At 56.3% G+C, this 15,577-nt stretch overlaps 1 protein-coding gene across 8 annotated transcripts; it reads right to left on the bottom strand.

Annotated features, from left to right (window-relative positions):
• Positions 1 to 24: 24 nt before the first annotated feature.
• LOC144382637 (SLAM family member 9-like) lies at positions 25 to 15,336 on the bottom strand. Of its 8 annotated transcripts, none has more exons than XM_078078511.1 (5): positions 15,200 to 15,336; positions 11,908 to 12,300; positions 10,092 to 10,388; positions 8,486 to 8,593; positions 25 to 2,753 (listed from the first exon to the last, which is right to left on the bottom strand). In XM_078078511.1, the coding sequence occupies exons 1-4, from the start codon at positions 15,270 to 15,272 to the stop codon at positions 8,499 to 8,501; spliced, it is 858 nt and encodes a 285-aa protein (XP_077934637.1). In that variant the 5' UTR covers positions 15,273 to 15,336; the 3' UTR covers positions 25 to 2,753; positions 8,486 to 8,498. The 8 variants fall into 8 exon arrangements, 7 of the variants coding, with proteins under 7 accessions (XP_077934637.1, XP_077934636.1, XP_077934638.1 ...); XM_078078510.1 differs by lacking the exon at positions 25 to 2,753 and adding an exon at positions 2,836 to 3,378; XM_078078512.1 differs by lacking the exon at positions 25 to 2,753 and adding an exon at positions 2,836 to 3,187.
• Between the last annotated feature and the right edge of the window lie 241 nt (positions 15,337 to 15,577).

Genomic DNA, 15,577 nt, shown 5'->3' with positions numbered 1-15,577 from the left:
CTTTGAGCATAATGTGTCCCAATATTTTTGGTTTTTTTCCCTTAGGATTTATTCACAGATGTGAATGATGAGGAACACGGTAGAACCGTTCACAGTTCTTGATACACATTGCATTTGTATTTCCTGACCACTAGTCAATCAGACCACGTGCCCAAGGTTTATGAGCTGTTTGCAGTTCCTAGTTGCGAATTTCTGCACATATCCTTAAGCATGATCCATTGAAAAATCCCATCATGTTTGGGGCGTTGGGGTGGCTCAGTCAGTTGAGCGTCTGTCTCTTGGTTTCGGCTCAGGTCATGATCTCAGGGTGGTGAGATGGATCCCATGTCAGGCTCCTCGCTCAGCTGGGAGTCTGCTTGAGATTCTCTCTCTCTCTCCCTCCCCTTCTGTCCCTCCCCACTCACTCTCACTAAAAATAAATAAATAAATCTTTAAAAAAAGAGAAATCCCTTCAATTTTGGGGTGCTTACTCCTCCTCATTTTGAGGGAGACAGGATCCATGGGGGAGACAAAGATACTAGAGATGTGGAGGGACCTGGGGTAAAAGTGACCTGTGAGGAGCTGCAGTCCCTCCCCAGGCTGCAGACGCGGGGCTGTGTGAGTCCCTCCCGTGTGGTGACATTCATCCTACTGCCCCGAAGCAGCTCCTGGGGCAGATCCTGGGGCTCAGTGTGAGCCCACTCAGACCTGCCTGGGAGGAGCAGGTGCACAGAGCAGCAACCTAAAGAAGGCAACTCCAGTTGGGTAGATTAAGGAGGGGGGCAGGTGTAGACAACACACACGGGCAGGACTGGGGACACGGGGAGTGACAGCTGAGTCAGTAAGTGTTTAGAGGGGGTTCTCGGGGTGGGGCGGGGGCCCGAAAGAACCAAGAGCTAACAGGGAAGGCATGGGACAGAAGAAACTCCCGCAGGGGTAGGACTAGTCTGAAGAGATTGAAGGGACCATGATGTCCTGGGTGCTATGCTCAGAGTTCAGATTTGTCTTATAAATGGACATTTCCCAGAATAGGTGATGATTCAGATGCTAATTTAGCAGGAGCTCCAAAGGAACTTTGCTCCAAAAAAGAAAGAAGGAACCTGAATCCTATGGTCATACATATTGTGAAAATCAGCTTATAGCATTAAACTGAAGATTCCCCTGGAGAAGGGAGTGTGAATATCTCAGAAGGGACCTGGTTTGTAGCCTTTCCATATTTATCTCACCTTTGCCCCCACCCCCACTGTTGAGGAGCATCTCTCACAGCTGATGCTCCATGGATCCCACTGAGAATCTCTGATGAAGCTAAATCGGGCGCCAGCATGCGGACACGGTGAGTGACAGCGGCCGAGATGTGCTGTGTTCTCCCCACGAGCCCTCCACCCCTTCTCGCTCTCCCCACAGGGCAGCTCGTGGGCTACGGGCTCCTTTCCCTGAACCCCTATATGGTCACAGTAGCACAACTCATCCACGCACTGACTGTGAGCTGTTTAGGGTGGACCTGTCAGCCCCCAACCCAGATCCTCCCCGGATGGTGGACTCATTCCTTCCACAAACAGTACATGAGCTCCTACTGTGCACCAGCCCTGCTCCAGGGGCTCACACACATGCACGAGTGCACCCAGCAAACCCTCTGCCTTCCTTCTTGTATTAGGAGGGAAAGGCCGTGCGTGGGAACCGCAGTAGCTAAGGTGAGCAGGGCTCTGGATGAAAGAGCAGGGTGGGGGCTCAGCACCTGGGAGTGTGGTTTCCAGGTTACACCAATAGGTCAGAACGGACTTCCTCAAGAAGGAGACTTCTGAGAAAAGACTGGAAGGAGGTGAGGAGTGACCGTGGACACCTGGGGGAGTCACTTTCCTGGTACAGGTGACAGCCCGTGGAATGGCCCTCAGGTGGGAGCCTGCCTGGTCTGTTCCAGGAGCAAGAGGTCAGTGTGGCCGGAGCATACACGAGCCCAGGCAAGACAGGTAGGAGATGGAGATCAGAGCGGTGACAGGGAGCCCGATCCTGTCCATCCTGACCTAGAATCCCGGGATGCCAGAGCCAGAAGGGCCTCAGAGTTGGCCCCATAACCCACCCCCTGCTGGACAGGTGAGAAAACCAGGGGACAGGTGGGAGGCACACCCTGGGTCACTGGGATCGAACTTGGCTCCTGAACACCTTTCTCAGACCCGACTCTGGCCGGAGCAGAGCTGGCCTGGGCCTGGGGCAGGGCTGTGCTGTCCTCCCTTCAAGTGTCCAGGAAACACCTGCTCCCCATGGCCCAGAAGGCGGGGCTGGGAGACCTGGGTGCAGGCGGCTGTCGCTGCAGCTTCTTCCACCAGGGGGCGCTGCTCTCACAGCTTCACCTGCAGGCACCTAGAGAGCTCAGGGGTGGGGTCCAGTCTTCCTACAGCTGCCCCGGGCTGAGCACTGAGGTAGTGCACCTGTGCTAGATGGGAGGAAGGGTCTTCAGTCCTGGAAAGACAGAGCTTCAGGGCAACAGAGACTTTGCCCTTCATCTTCTCTCGTTGGCGATCTTCCTTGTGGGTTGGTGTCTGCAGCCATAGCCATCCTGGACCATGAGGAAGCAGCAGGAGGACAAGACCCCGTGCCCAGGATGGAGGAGCAGAAAGATGGGGAGCCTGGGAGCCCGGGGACCGTGCTGAGCCGACGGCCCGACCGCAGCAACTGCCATCGCCTGACGTCCTGTTGCAGAGAACAGCAATCCACATGCTTCAGCCTTTGAGAGCCAAGCTGGATGCTCACTGCAGTCAGACGTATTCCTGACTTCTATGACGGATGACAACAACGAAGGAGATTTAATCAGCAACATCAGAAGTCGATTAAAAAAATGACAAATCAAAAACAAAATACTGAGATCGGAACAAAAAGTTGATGTTCTACCTAATTCACTAGGAATGAGGATCAAGGCGTAAATACAGATAAGAAACAACATTGAAAATTATATGGAAACACTATGTACAAAGACACATTAATAAATCTCAAAATGCAGGTGAAATAACACGGACCAGCGCAGGACGAGGGAGCCCAGGGAGGAGGTCCTGGCAGAGGTGCAGGGAGAGAGGGACGGGGGCCAGAGAGAAGGGGAAGGACGCAGGAACCAGGGCTCACCGACGGCTTGGACCCCAGGGTGCAGGCGAAGAGAACCCAAGGTGACTTCCAGATATTCGGCTGAAACAGCTGGGGATGGTGTGACTTTCCCGAGCTGTAAGTATCAGAAAAGGGTAGGGAGGAGCAGGTGTGGGGGGAGGGGAGGCTCTAGACGGGACTCGGTGCTGCACATGGTCACCTTTGCTTCGAAGAGCAGAAGTTCATCAGGCAGTCGGGGGTAGGGGTCCGGTCAGGGCTGGAGTTGTGGCCTCAGCACAGCCGGGCTACTGAGAGCCTTGGGGGTCCCTAAAATCACGAGGGAGGGGGCACCTGGGTGGCTCAGTCGTTAAGCGTCTGCCTTCGGCTCAGGTCATGGTCCCAGGGTCCTGGGATCGAGCCCCGCATCGGGCTCCCTGCTCAGCGGGAAGCCTGCTTCTCCCTCTCCCACTCCCCCTGCTTGTGTTCCCTCTCTCACTGTGTCTCTCTCTGTCAAGTAAATAAATAAAATATTTTTAAAAAAATCACGAGGGAGGAAGTAGAGTGAGGGGAGAACAGAGGTCCTGGCTCTGACCAGCAGAGGATGGGGTCCAGTAAGAGAGATGGAGAGGGAGCTGCCAGGGGGGCAGCTGCTGGGGCACGGTCACAGAAGCCAGAGTAAAAAAAGAATTAATTACAATTACAGTTAAAAAGCCAGAATAGGTCTTAGACAATGTCATCGATTTGACAATAATGTAATGCTCTCTTGTGATTTATAATAAGAAGTAGCTATTGGTCTTCATGCACTGTCCCTGGCTCTCAGCCTCTGGAATCTAGTATTTCCTATATGGGAGCCCAGGGGGCATTTCTTGTTGTATTTAGGATTGTTCCCAGTTCCTGAAATTGGGCCCGAGCAGTGAAGGTGGAATGGGTGTTTGGTTGTTCATAACAAGCCCCTACAACCACACCTGAACTTGTGGTAAGGACATAACTTTGGGAAAATTGCTAAAGATGGGGGCTGGCTGCCAGGGTGTCAACCATGTCAGCAGGTGGAACTTAGGGACCCACCCACTGACCATCTGGGAGGGACAAAGGCCGGAGTGTGAGTTCCCCAGTCCCCAGTCGTCAAGGATTTAATCAGTGGTGCCCCTGGTAATAACGTTTCCGGAAAACCCGAAAGGACGGGGTTAGGAGGGCTTCCGGGTGGGAGAACACACAGGCCCTGTTTGGGGGGGTGGGCTCACCTAGAGGGATGGCAGCTCCGCACCCCTCCCCACATGCCTCGTCCTCGGCCCCTCTGCCACCCGGCTGCTCTGAGTTATCCCCTGTATGACCAACCAGTAAGCTCGGAAGGGACTGCGTCCTCATTGTCCTGTGAGCCGCTCCATAAATAACCAACCAGACAAGCAGCTCGTGGAAACCTGCGAGCGAGAGCGGGTGCTCAGAGGCACAGCCTCAGCTCGCCTGGCGTCCGAGTGGAGGCAAAGGTGCTGTGGCCTTGAACCCTACCCTGTGGGGTCTGACCTGAGCTGCAGGGACACAGCATCCGGGCTGCCTGAGATTCTAGGACACCCAGCTGGGGACCCGAAAATCACAAAGGCGCCCGGTGTGGGGAAAAGAACCCCCATCCAGGGTCAGCCGCGCTGTCGCGGGGTCTGGGGGCGATGAAGACACACAGCAGTTGGTTGTCACAAAGCAGACACTTAGCTGCTCAGATGCTCTTTCTCCTCTGGAGTCCTAGCGGTAGATTGCACTTCCTAGAAAATTGCTCATTTCACATAAGTTTTCAGTATATTTGTATAAAGTTAAGCAAAATCATTTTTTGTTTCAGTTCCTTTGTATTTATGGCTATTTCTGACTTTAATTTCATCTTTTGGGCACTTAGGCTTTTGGGGGGCAGGGAGGGAAAGATTGCAGAGACGAGATCCTGTGTGTACCCGGGTCCCACTGAGCCAGGATTTTATCTTTCAGACAAAACACTTGGAAGTAGGAGACAGCAGGTTCCCCCACAGCGATGTTGGGTTTTGAACAGGGAACTGCATGATGGAAGAGAAGGCAAGTGACCAGGCTTCAGGAAAAGCTGGGACTGAGGGAATTTCCAGAGACCAACCGTGTAGTGAAGACGGAGCAGGAGCTCACCCAGCAGGACAGGTGACGTGTGGACCTGTGGGTCTGCGAGCCGCCCCACTCCTGTCTGCCTGCCTGTCTGTCTGATATTGAAGCAATTTGTGAAGGGATTTCTCACAGACTACGGAAGAGACTCTTTCCTATGAACAGGGAGATGGAGTTCCAATTACAGGAAAAGTGAGAGAAACCACTGGAGAGACGGTGCCACAACTGTAAGATCCAGGTTCCTGGAGTTCATGCTCCAAGTGACCTTCTGGAACACACAAAACACACAGGAAAAGGACCAAATCCAATCGCATGAAAGGCTGGGAAGAACTCTGCATTCTGGTGGTTTCTGCCAACAATCCTGCGTCCTGCCTCGAGGACACGTGCAAATATCCGTCCACAAAGTTCCCCTCACGGACTGAGAGACCTGCACTGAAATATGATGATGTGATGCCATATTCTTTGACTGTTTTAAAAAGCATCCTTTTATTTATTTTTCTGAGTAGACTTGCCACCATGACATCAAGACCTGAGATCAAGAGTCAGATGTTCTACCAACTGGGCCCCCAAAGCCCTAAAAATTATCCTTTGAAATAATGGACAGTAGGTCAGTTAGTTCTGTCCACTTTGATTCTTAATAAAAATGAGTTCGTCATGAAGCGAGCCCTGCCCAAATCTGCTTGACTCCAACTCATGTTCCCAAGAAAGAGTCTTATTTGTCAGTGTTGAAGGACAGAAAGGACATCCCTGGGAAAGCCACCTGGCCCCAGCCATGCCCCTGTCCTCTCCCAGCACAGGGGACTCTGGGCAGCACGCAAAGTAAGGTGATGTCCCCGTGGGCGAGGCAGGGACACCTGTCCCCCTTCTCTGGGGCACGTCCGGCCCCTGTGGTTGCTGGGCAGCCCAGAACACACACACACACACACACACACACACACACACACACACACACACACGGGTGTGTTGGGGGCACAGATGGCTTCTGGGGCCGACCTCACGCTGCCAGGCTCACAGCTCTCTGAGGTCGGGGACAGACACTGTGCAGGCTCAACAGTGGCAGAGCTCTGGGGACACGGAGGAGCAGCCTGGACGCACCTGCGTCTCCAAGAAGAACCCCAGCTGGGCTCCCTGCCGGCTCACCCACCCCACAGGCTCCGGGACCCGAATCAGGAACCCCAGCCAGGAGAAAATGTGTCCCATACCAAGAGGTGACCCTATAGTATTTTTCTTGGGCTCAGGTGAACTGCTCCCACCTCTCCCACAAACAACATGTGCACATTTATTGTCTGATTACACAGGTAATAATTGCTTCTGTTTTCCTTCCTGTGGGAGAGGAGCTCCTGCTCTTTCTCACCAGGTCCTGGTATTACAGAAAGTGAAGTGGGGTCTGTGACTGCAGGAGGAGAGGGTGGAGGAGGGCACAGGGGCAGGGATGTGGCCGGTGGGGCTGGAGGGCAGGGGTGGGGCTGAGCAGGGGGCGTGGGGCGGGGAGGCAGGCCTGGGTATCAGCAGTGTGACTGGTCACTGAATCCCTGGAGCAGGGGCCCCAGAGAGAGAAGGACATGGGGGATGGGAAGGGTCCTGCCCAGACCCTCGGAAGCGCCACCCTGTGAACGAAGAGCAGCCCTGGAGGGACGGCTGAGGAGTCTGGGAGGGTGGCAGGTGGGCCAGGGGGTCCAGGAGAGTGGCCGTCAGGGACCCGAGGGCAGAGGGCATTGGTGCAGGAAAGGGGCATCAATGGTGTCATGTGGGGGTCACCTCCTGGCTCTCTAGGGGTCCCCATAAGGTGAGGTCAAGGTGGGGGCTCAGGTGTGGAGCAGGGGCAGCACGGAGACCAGCTGAGGGCTGCAGGGAAGGAGCAGCAGGGTCACGGGGACGAGCCAGAGACAGGAATGCAGGAGAGGACAGGTCCCCAGAGAAGGGCCTTGAAGTGCAGGGAAAAATCCTCACTGAGCCCCGAGGAGCTCAGCGTCCTCCATGGGGACAGGAGAGAGAAGGACACAGGTGTCTACCAATGCAGTCAGTTAACGCTAACTGTCAGGAACCAGAACTTCTGCTTTTTCCTGAGCAATGGGAGGCTGGGCCATTGACCAACAGGATAGGACAGAAGGAGGTTTGCCAGGACACGGGACAGCCGAGGGCTGGAGAGACGGGCCCTGGAGCACGTTCCCTGGGCTGAGTCCTGACTCCGGGGCTCCCGGCTGTGTGGCCTGGAGAGTCAGCCTCTCTGGCTCCTTCTACTGATCTGTAAAGTGGGCACAACGATCCCCACCTCACAGACAGTCCACGAGGACCCGGTGCGTTAGGAGCGGGCAGAATGGTCAGAGAGTGCGTGTCACCGGGCCAGCCCTCAGCCAGCGCTGACGATTACGGATTCACGTCGTCTGTGAACAGCTCTCAGCACATGACTGACGCTGGCTGGTGTCCAAGATTGGTTGAGGCAGGATATTGGGTCTCACGGGGAACTTGTGCAGAACGATTTAGCATAGAAATAGCTGATAGTTGGATCCACGCAGTCCCTGCTCAGAGCAGTGAGAGGGGGAAAAGGCAGGACCAGAGCTTTGGGCATCAGGCTCACAAGACAGGTGTCCCCGGAGGGCGGGATTCTCCTGTTTCCTCCAGTTAAATCATGCTCATGGCCTGGCCTGGCCTGCGGACCTCACTGTGGACGGTAGTGAGAGAGGTCTCCTCTTCTAGATGTGGTGCACCCCTACCCTGGAATGCATTCCAGGGTAGGGGTGCACCCACGGCATTCCAGGAAGGAAAGCCATGAACAGGGTTCCTGGAACAGCTGAGGGACACAGACACCCCAGAGGGACCCACACAGACCCAGTGCTGCTGACAAGACCTGCCCTAGCGCCCAGCACTGCATGGACCCCAGGAGAATTTTCGTAGTTAATACTGCCTTGTCTGGAAAGGGTTACAGAGGCATCCAGGCCAGAATGTGCAGATGACTGGGATTGACAGGCACACACCCAGGCACAGAGGGACTTGGGAGAACCCAGGCTGCCTCCTCTCCCAGCCTCACCTTGTCCCTGGGGTCTCCAGACTCCTGCTTTCTATAATATATGCCAATATCATGGTCCCTTTTCCCCTCCTGCGATCCTGCACCTGAGTCATACACAGATGGAGCTTGAGTCTGAGCCTGGAAACCTTACCCTCCCCCACTCAACGATCCCCACGGCCATGGCCACACCAACCAGCAACCTGCAGGGATATTCCCTGAGGAACAAAATGCAGGAGAGAGGGAACCCAGGGTCTAGTGGGCACAGGAAGAAGAAATACAACCTGACTCTCCCAGGCTCCACGTTCTTCATCTTCATACCTGTCACACAAAGTCACAGTAGAGCTCCGAGGATCATAAGCACAGGAACAACAATCCACTGGATGACTCCCTTGTGGGCACGGAGGGCTTGTCCATGTGAATCTGTTTCTGTGACACAGAGAGAATGAACTGAGGACGCCCACTGCCAAGCACATGGAGACGTCTGAAGGGACCTGGTCAGAAGCCGCAGAGGGACGAGCATGGCAGGTGCTTTCACTCAGCCAGTTCCCGAGCTCTTGCCTGGGGCCGAGGTGCTGAGAGGAACAGGACATGGTGCCCGCCCTTGAGGAGCTCCTCAGCGGGGGGAGGGCTGAGAACATGCCAGAGGCAGCCAGCCAGAGCCATGCCAGGGCACGAGAGCTTTATAGCTTGTACCCAGGTCCTCAGGGAGGACCTCCTGGAGGAGGTGATGCGGAAACCTTGTCTCGAGGGAGGAGTAGGAGATTCCCCGATATTCGGGGTGGGTGCGGCATTCCAGGAAGGAAAGCCATGAACAGGAATGTCTGGGTCAACTCTCCAGCCCTGGGAGCAGCCAGCAGCCCCTGGGGCAGGTGGGAGAGGGACCAGGCAGGGAGGAGCCAGGTAGGAGGATGAGAGGGAGGCAGGAGCCTCTTTCCAGAGGGTCCAGTGGGTCCCTGAGCCATGAGCTTCCTCTGGGATCAGGGATGCTCAGGCAGCAGGTCCCCCAGCAGCTGGTGGAGAAGGGGGTGGAGGGGCGAGGGGGCACACGGGGAACCAGGTCATTCATTCATTCAGGGACACACTGACTGTGAGCAAACTGCCCAAGGCCGAGGGTGGGACAGGCATTGAAAGTAGAAGCAGACATGGCCCCTGCCCTCCAGGGGTTCAGGCTGCAGAGGAGACTGATCCTGGGCCAGAGCATCAGCTGTCAGTGTGGGGTCACTGACCGCTCCTTAGAGGAGACGAGGTGTGAGGGCAGGACAGCGGCAGCTCCTGCAGGGCCCTGAGCCATCCAGGCTGAGGAGCCCTGTGCAAACTCTCTTCATGCTGGAACTGCACCCAGCACACGGCCCTGTGGGACTGCTCGGATCACAGCCCCCTGAGCCAGCTGCAGAGAAGGGGTCCCTGGATGGGAATAAGTGGGGGAGTAGACGACTCCTGACTTGGAAGGGCTGAGGGCAGAGGGAGGGGCCTGAGCCAAGGCTGGAAGCTGAGGACAGCAGGACCCAGCCAGGAATGCAGGCAAGCAGGTGGGTGTGAAGTGTGTCCGTCAGACCAGAAACAGGCAGAGGAGCCCCGAGCCCTGAATCCTGATTCACTGGCTCAGACCCCTCAGATGGCACAGACCACTGACACCCCCAACTTGCTTCTCCTGAGAACCACCCTGGACACACAGGGAATGATGGATGAGGGTGGGGAGAGGTACCTGCTGGGTGCTGCCTGGACCAGCAGGGGTGAGGGGTGGAGAGCAGCACCGGAGCGAACCCAAAGGGCAGAAGCAGGGTGGATGTACCTGCCAGAGTCTTGGACAGAGGGACCAGGAGGCAGGTGGTGACATAAACATGGGGGGACACAAGCGGAGAACCCTCACCCAGGGCTGCCTGAGCTCCCGGAGAGCCCCTCCCCTCTGGCAGGATGCACTCACCGTGGCCACAGACGTCCCCCAGGTCCCGGGTGGCAGTTTTCTGGTCCACCTGGTTGCTGACCACACAGGTGAGGCTGGGGCTGGGCTGGCTCAGGGGCAGGTTCATAGCCAGGGTCCAGGGGTTGGGGGCTGGTCCTGGGGAGGGTCTCTGCTCCAGCTCCTTGGGGAGACCCTCGCTCTCCCAGGACATGATCAGGTTCTCCCTGGTTCCCGTGGTGTCACACTCCACAGTGACGTTGCACCAGCCTGATGTGAGGGACAGAACCGTGGCCCGGATCTGGGGAAGGGGCACGGGCTCTGGTGTGGGAGGGACAAGAGGACAGAGCATCATGTGAGTGGAGAACATTCCAGCTCATGCTTTCTCCTGCAGTATCTCCCTGAAGCTCTGGCTTCCTCCCCCTAAGGATGGTGACTGCATTTTACAGATAACACAACACTGACCCAAAAACATAGCAAGTGCCAATAAGGAAGGGAGCCACTGAGCTCAGCTCTATGTGATTTCACTATACTAAACAGGTCTTAAAAATCTCCCTTGATAAAATAAATGAAAAAGTTGTAAAAGATTTTCCTGGTCCAGACCCTGGCCCTGCTTCTCCTGGTCGGATGGTGCCCGGGACTGCACAGTCCCTGGTGCATTAGGCCACTGGACAGCTCTGGGAGCCCAGAAACAGCCCCAGACTCCCACCAGGAGAGACTGTGGTGGGGGACACAGTGGTGGTTCCTAGAACTGGCCTCCTTTAGTGTGCTCACATCATGCCCTGATCTTGGGTCCACCCAGAAAGACAAGGGACAGAGTGACTTCAGTCTTGGGAATCTCCCGGACCTGAGGCTGCAAAGGCCACTCTCTTGGGAGCAGGACGTCTCCCTGTGCAGAGGGGGGGCAGGGAGAGAGAGCTGCTCACTGAGTGTCTGAGGAAGGGTTGTCCTGTGACCTTCTCCTACATCTGTGGAGGTTCAGAGCTGGACCCGTGGAGACAGAGTGAGCTGGCCTCGGGCTGGTGCTGAGAAGGATGAGGGGACGGGGCGGGGAAAACCACACGCGGGATTCCGGATCCTGCTAGGTGACCAGTGTCCCCCAACCATGGCCATGTGCTGACCCTCAGAACCTGCAGGTGTCTTAGGTTCCATGGCAAAGGGAAAATGAGGCTGCGAACCAGCTGACCCTATACTAGAGCTGGTCTGGAATCCCCGGATGGGCCCCATGTGATCACCCGGTCCTTGCAAGTGGAAGGAGGCAGGAGAGGAGGTGGGAGGACGCAGCGTCAGAGGGACTCATCCCACCAGTGCCGGCTGTGAAGGGGGAGGAAGGGGCCACGAGCCAGAGGGTGCGAGCGCCACTAGAAGGGGGGACAGGAACAGAAATGGATTCTCCCCGGGCCTCCAGAGAGGAGCACAGCCCTGCCGACACCTGGACCTCATGGCAGAGGCTCTGGGGTCTGACTCCTGCCCCACAGCCCAGGAGGACGCGCAGGTGGTGGTGTGGTCAGCCATGGGGTCAGTCACCGGCTACGGCAGCCCTGGACAGCTAATAGTCACACTGAGTACCCTGAGTCCCGTGGGCACAGTGAGGGTTATGGCAAAATCCCCATTTCCCCCCCATTCCCTGTTCCACTCCTGAAGCACCAAAGTGACTTATCCCTCGTGTGAGTCTCAGCTCTGCCTGCATTTGTGATGGACACACGGCATCTAATTTGAGGGGAGAAGATCCAGTCTGAAGGTTGGGGTCGGGAAGGAATCCTGCAAGTGGGGCACGTGGACACTCCCAGGGACAGGGAAGGAGGTCAGCTGTGGGACTGGGGGAGGGGCCGCCACGTACCGTAGACCCTCAGGTGGAAATCCTGGTCATGCTGTCTTCCTCTCCTGTAGGACTCTCGAGCCCGGTACCGCCCACTGTCCTCAAGGGTCAGGTTGTCAATCCTCAGGGTCGTTATGTTGAGCACATGGACCCTCTTCTCGAACTTGTCCTGGAAGTTGACCCATTCTGGAACATCTCTCCCAGGAAACACGTGCAGCATGACTATGTAGTTTGACCCGGATACAATGCCCCATGAAATCTTCTCCAGCTTGACCTCTGGAGGTAATTCTGGACTTCCGATCACATGAAACCACACAGAAGCTCCTTGAGTCCCCTTCAGAGAAACAGGGATTCCAGAAGCCTCAACTCCAGACCCATGGGCTCCAGAACTCTGGGTCACAGTGCTACAGATGCCTAGGACATAGGACACAGAAAATGTGAGTGGTTTTCACTAGGAATAAAGGAGAAAACCCTAGAACCCATCTTCTTCATGAAATCCATCCCATGTGCTCCCCTTGAGTCTTGGAAGGCAGGACAGTGCCATGAACCTGAGGCGAGGCTGGAATCCCTCCTGGTCCCCGGGGAGCGTCTCTTGAAGAGGTCACGTGAACTTGCATCCTTGCACTGTCCTGAGCCCTAACGGTGAGAGCATGGATGTCAGGAGACCTGGGATCCGAAGCACGAGCACATTTTCGGTCCACACCGAGTGCATCTCTGCAGGAGGCAGCTTCTCACGGGGCTGCAGAGACCCCTCCTGCCCACCGGCCGTGCAAGCTCTGTCCCTGGACTGGGGGCCGCCCCCAGGGACTCGCTCTAAGGAGCAGAGTGCTGCCAACGTGATGGACGGCCCTCAGGGACAGCAGGTCCTACAAGGGTGTGACAGGGTCTTGCTGTCACCCCGTCTCCTGCTTGCTCTGATGAAGCCCACCACCATGTTGTGGGCGGCCCCGTGGGGAGACCCCCTTGGGGAGGGACGGAGGGCAGCCTCGGCCAACAGTCCGCAGGGTCTACACTCGTGGAAGTGTCTCATTTAACAGCTGCTCACGGCCCAAGTGGGGCTCTAGTTCCCTCCTGGTGTGACAGGTATATTCATCTTGTCCCTGCAAACACCGTTGCCCTGAGAAGCTTTGGGTGGATTCTGTGCACACAGGGACTTATAAAGGTCATCTGGGGGGGCACAGACATCACCTACAGGACATGTAAGTCACATGTGAGTGTATGCATGCCAGATGTGCATGTATATGCGTCACACATGGTTGTGTAGACAGCACACACGGTGTGTAGACACTGGGATAACCCCTGGGTGGGTCTAATGGACCAAAGGCAGGTCCATCTCAGCCTCTGACAGACCTTGCTCATCGCCCTCCCGAGAGCGACCCCCGCTGCTCTCCTCCCAGTAATGCTTAGGTTTCCCACCAACACACGGTGACCCAACTTTCTGCCCTTTGCAACACTGATAAGGGAAAATAATATCACATCGTATTGGAATGAGCATTTCTGTTATAAATGAGCCTGGTGGCTCCCTTATGAATTAAGGACAGAAAAACTCTGTCCTGTATGACCTGGTTCCCACCCTAGGTCAACATACCCAAGGCTCATCTCCTGTGGAAATATGCAAAGTTCGGTGCCACACAGGAGATTCCCAATCCCAGGATGTCACAGCTGGAGGGCCTTTGAGGGGACCTTTCACAGAGGACGGGCTCCCTCGGGGGTAAACCTGTCCTGGAGCCCCCAGGCAGAACTAGACCTGGAGCCTCTAGCCAGCTTCCCTCTCCCCCAGCCCAGTGCCTCCCCTGCAAGGAGCTGCCCTACAGCCCTCCCCTCCCCCTGCCCTCCCCTGCCCTCCCCCTGCCCAGGGCTCCTCCCTCCCAGCACTGCTGTCTGGTCATTGGGGTCTGAGCAGTTCTGGGTCTCACCCCCCAGCTATTGTCCCGGGAGAGGGGACTGCAGTACTCGGCGGGCTTTGGTAGGGCAGGGACGTGGGGTAGCTGAGGGTTAACCAGCACCTGCTGGAAAGGGGGGAACCCGGGAGAGAGGCGGCTCAGCCCTCAGGCTGCCGGGGAGGAAATGCCCAGAAGCTGGACGAGAGCATGAGCTTGAGGAAGCTGGACGCCCACTCAGGACGGGAGGAAGGCCTGATAGCTCTCAGATCTGCAGAAGGTGCTGATCCCAAAGAGGGACAGAGGGTCAGGGGCGGGGCGGAGGTAAGTAAGAGAGTCAGAATTTATTTAAATAAGATGAAATTTAACTTTCACCCATCAGCATAACATTTTGTCCATTTCTCTGTGTTTCTTCCTTCCTTGCTTTCTTTCTCAACCTTCCAACCCAGACATTTATGGAGGAAACTATGTAATTTCCCGTATGTCTCCAGTTCAATAAAACAGAAAGGAAGAGAAAGGGCACATGTTATTGACAGGAAGTTCCCTCCTTGAAAGGGTCTTCATGCTTTGCAAAGCTCTTTTTCTGATGACTCATTGCCCTGTTTACAGATGCGCTATGATTCTGGAAATTTCCTAGAATCCCTACCGCTCAGGGAGGGCCTGGTACAATCACACTGAACATTACAGACCATAAAAGATTTCTCATTTGTTCTTATTTCATTCGTTACACAAAGCAGATCATCTCTGATGAAGTAAGAATGCCGAAATCCGGCATTTGTTAGGACAGACTTTCTTTCAGTTCCGTTTTTGGGGCCCCTCTGGTTCCCTCCCGTTCCCCACTCCGCGTCAGCCCCACCCGGAGCCCCATCAGCAGTCTCCTGTTCCGGGCTCACCCTTACACACGCAGGTGGGCGCAGACCCTTGAGTTCTGGAGGCTCCTTTCCTTCCGTTGCAAACAGAATGTCACTGGATTCAGGCCCTCATCTTGCCAAGGAGCCAGACTAGAGCGGCTTCCTCAGCTCAGACGGGGGCCTGGGTCGGCCCTCCTGCATACGGCAGCTGCAGAGGCTGCCCGGTCCCCTGGGCATGGCAGGCGGGGGTGCCCATCCCCACCGCTGGGTCCCCGCAGCCCCTCCTATGTCTCCTCCATCCCTCTCCCCAGGAGGCTCCGGGCTCTCCTGGCCTCACCCCCCTGGGAGGGGTTCCCTTCATGCAGCCGGGCAGCCAGGGCTCAGGGTTCCCAGCCTGGCCTCAGCCAAAAGCTCCCTGTGTTCCTTCCGTTCACCCCGGGGCTCTAAACCAAATGCACTGCATGTGCTCAGTCATCACAGAGCTGAGTTCTCTGGTTCTTCAACAAAGCCCTCAGACAGCCCAGGAGCTCCTGCCTCCCTGCCCACCCGGCGGCCCCCCTCCCAGGAAGCCCGGGCACTCACTGAGGAGGAGGCTGGTGAATCCCAGAGGCCAGGGGGTGCCACACGGGTGGGGGTCTTCCGAGCAGGTGCCCATGGCCGGCTGCCTCCCTGCTGGCTCGGCCTTGGGTTATGACGTTGCAGAGGAAATACCAGAACACAGAGGCAAGAAAAGCGGAAAAGCTTCACTGAGAAGAGCCCTTAGCTCCTCCCCACCCCAAGGGCAGGGCTGTAAGTTCAGGGACCTCACTGTCCAGTGTAGAGTAAGCCATTCCATCCCTCATTTTATCTCAGCACCTGCAGTGGGGCCTCAGGAGATAACTGCAGAATAAATGGAGGAACAGCCCCCCACCCAGGGCCCCAGTGCTAGAGAGGCCCCGTCCCTGTGCTCACAACCAGCTT

Source organism: Halichoerus grypus, chromosome 7 (genome assembly GCF_964656455.1).
Source record: "Halichoerus grypus chromosome 7, mHalGry1.hap1.1, whole genome shotgun sequence".
NCBI classification, from domain to species: Eukaryota; Metazoa; Chordata; class Mammalia; order Carnivora; family Phocidae; genus Halichoerus; species Halichoerus grypus.
Note: the sequence above shows the minus strand (reverse complement) of the source record. Positions and strands in the feature narration are given on the sequence as shown.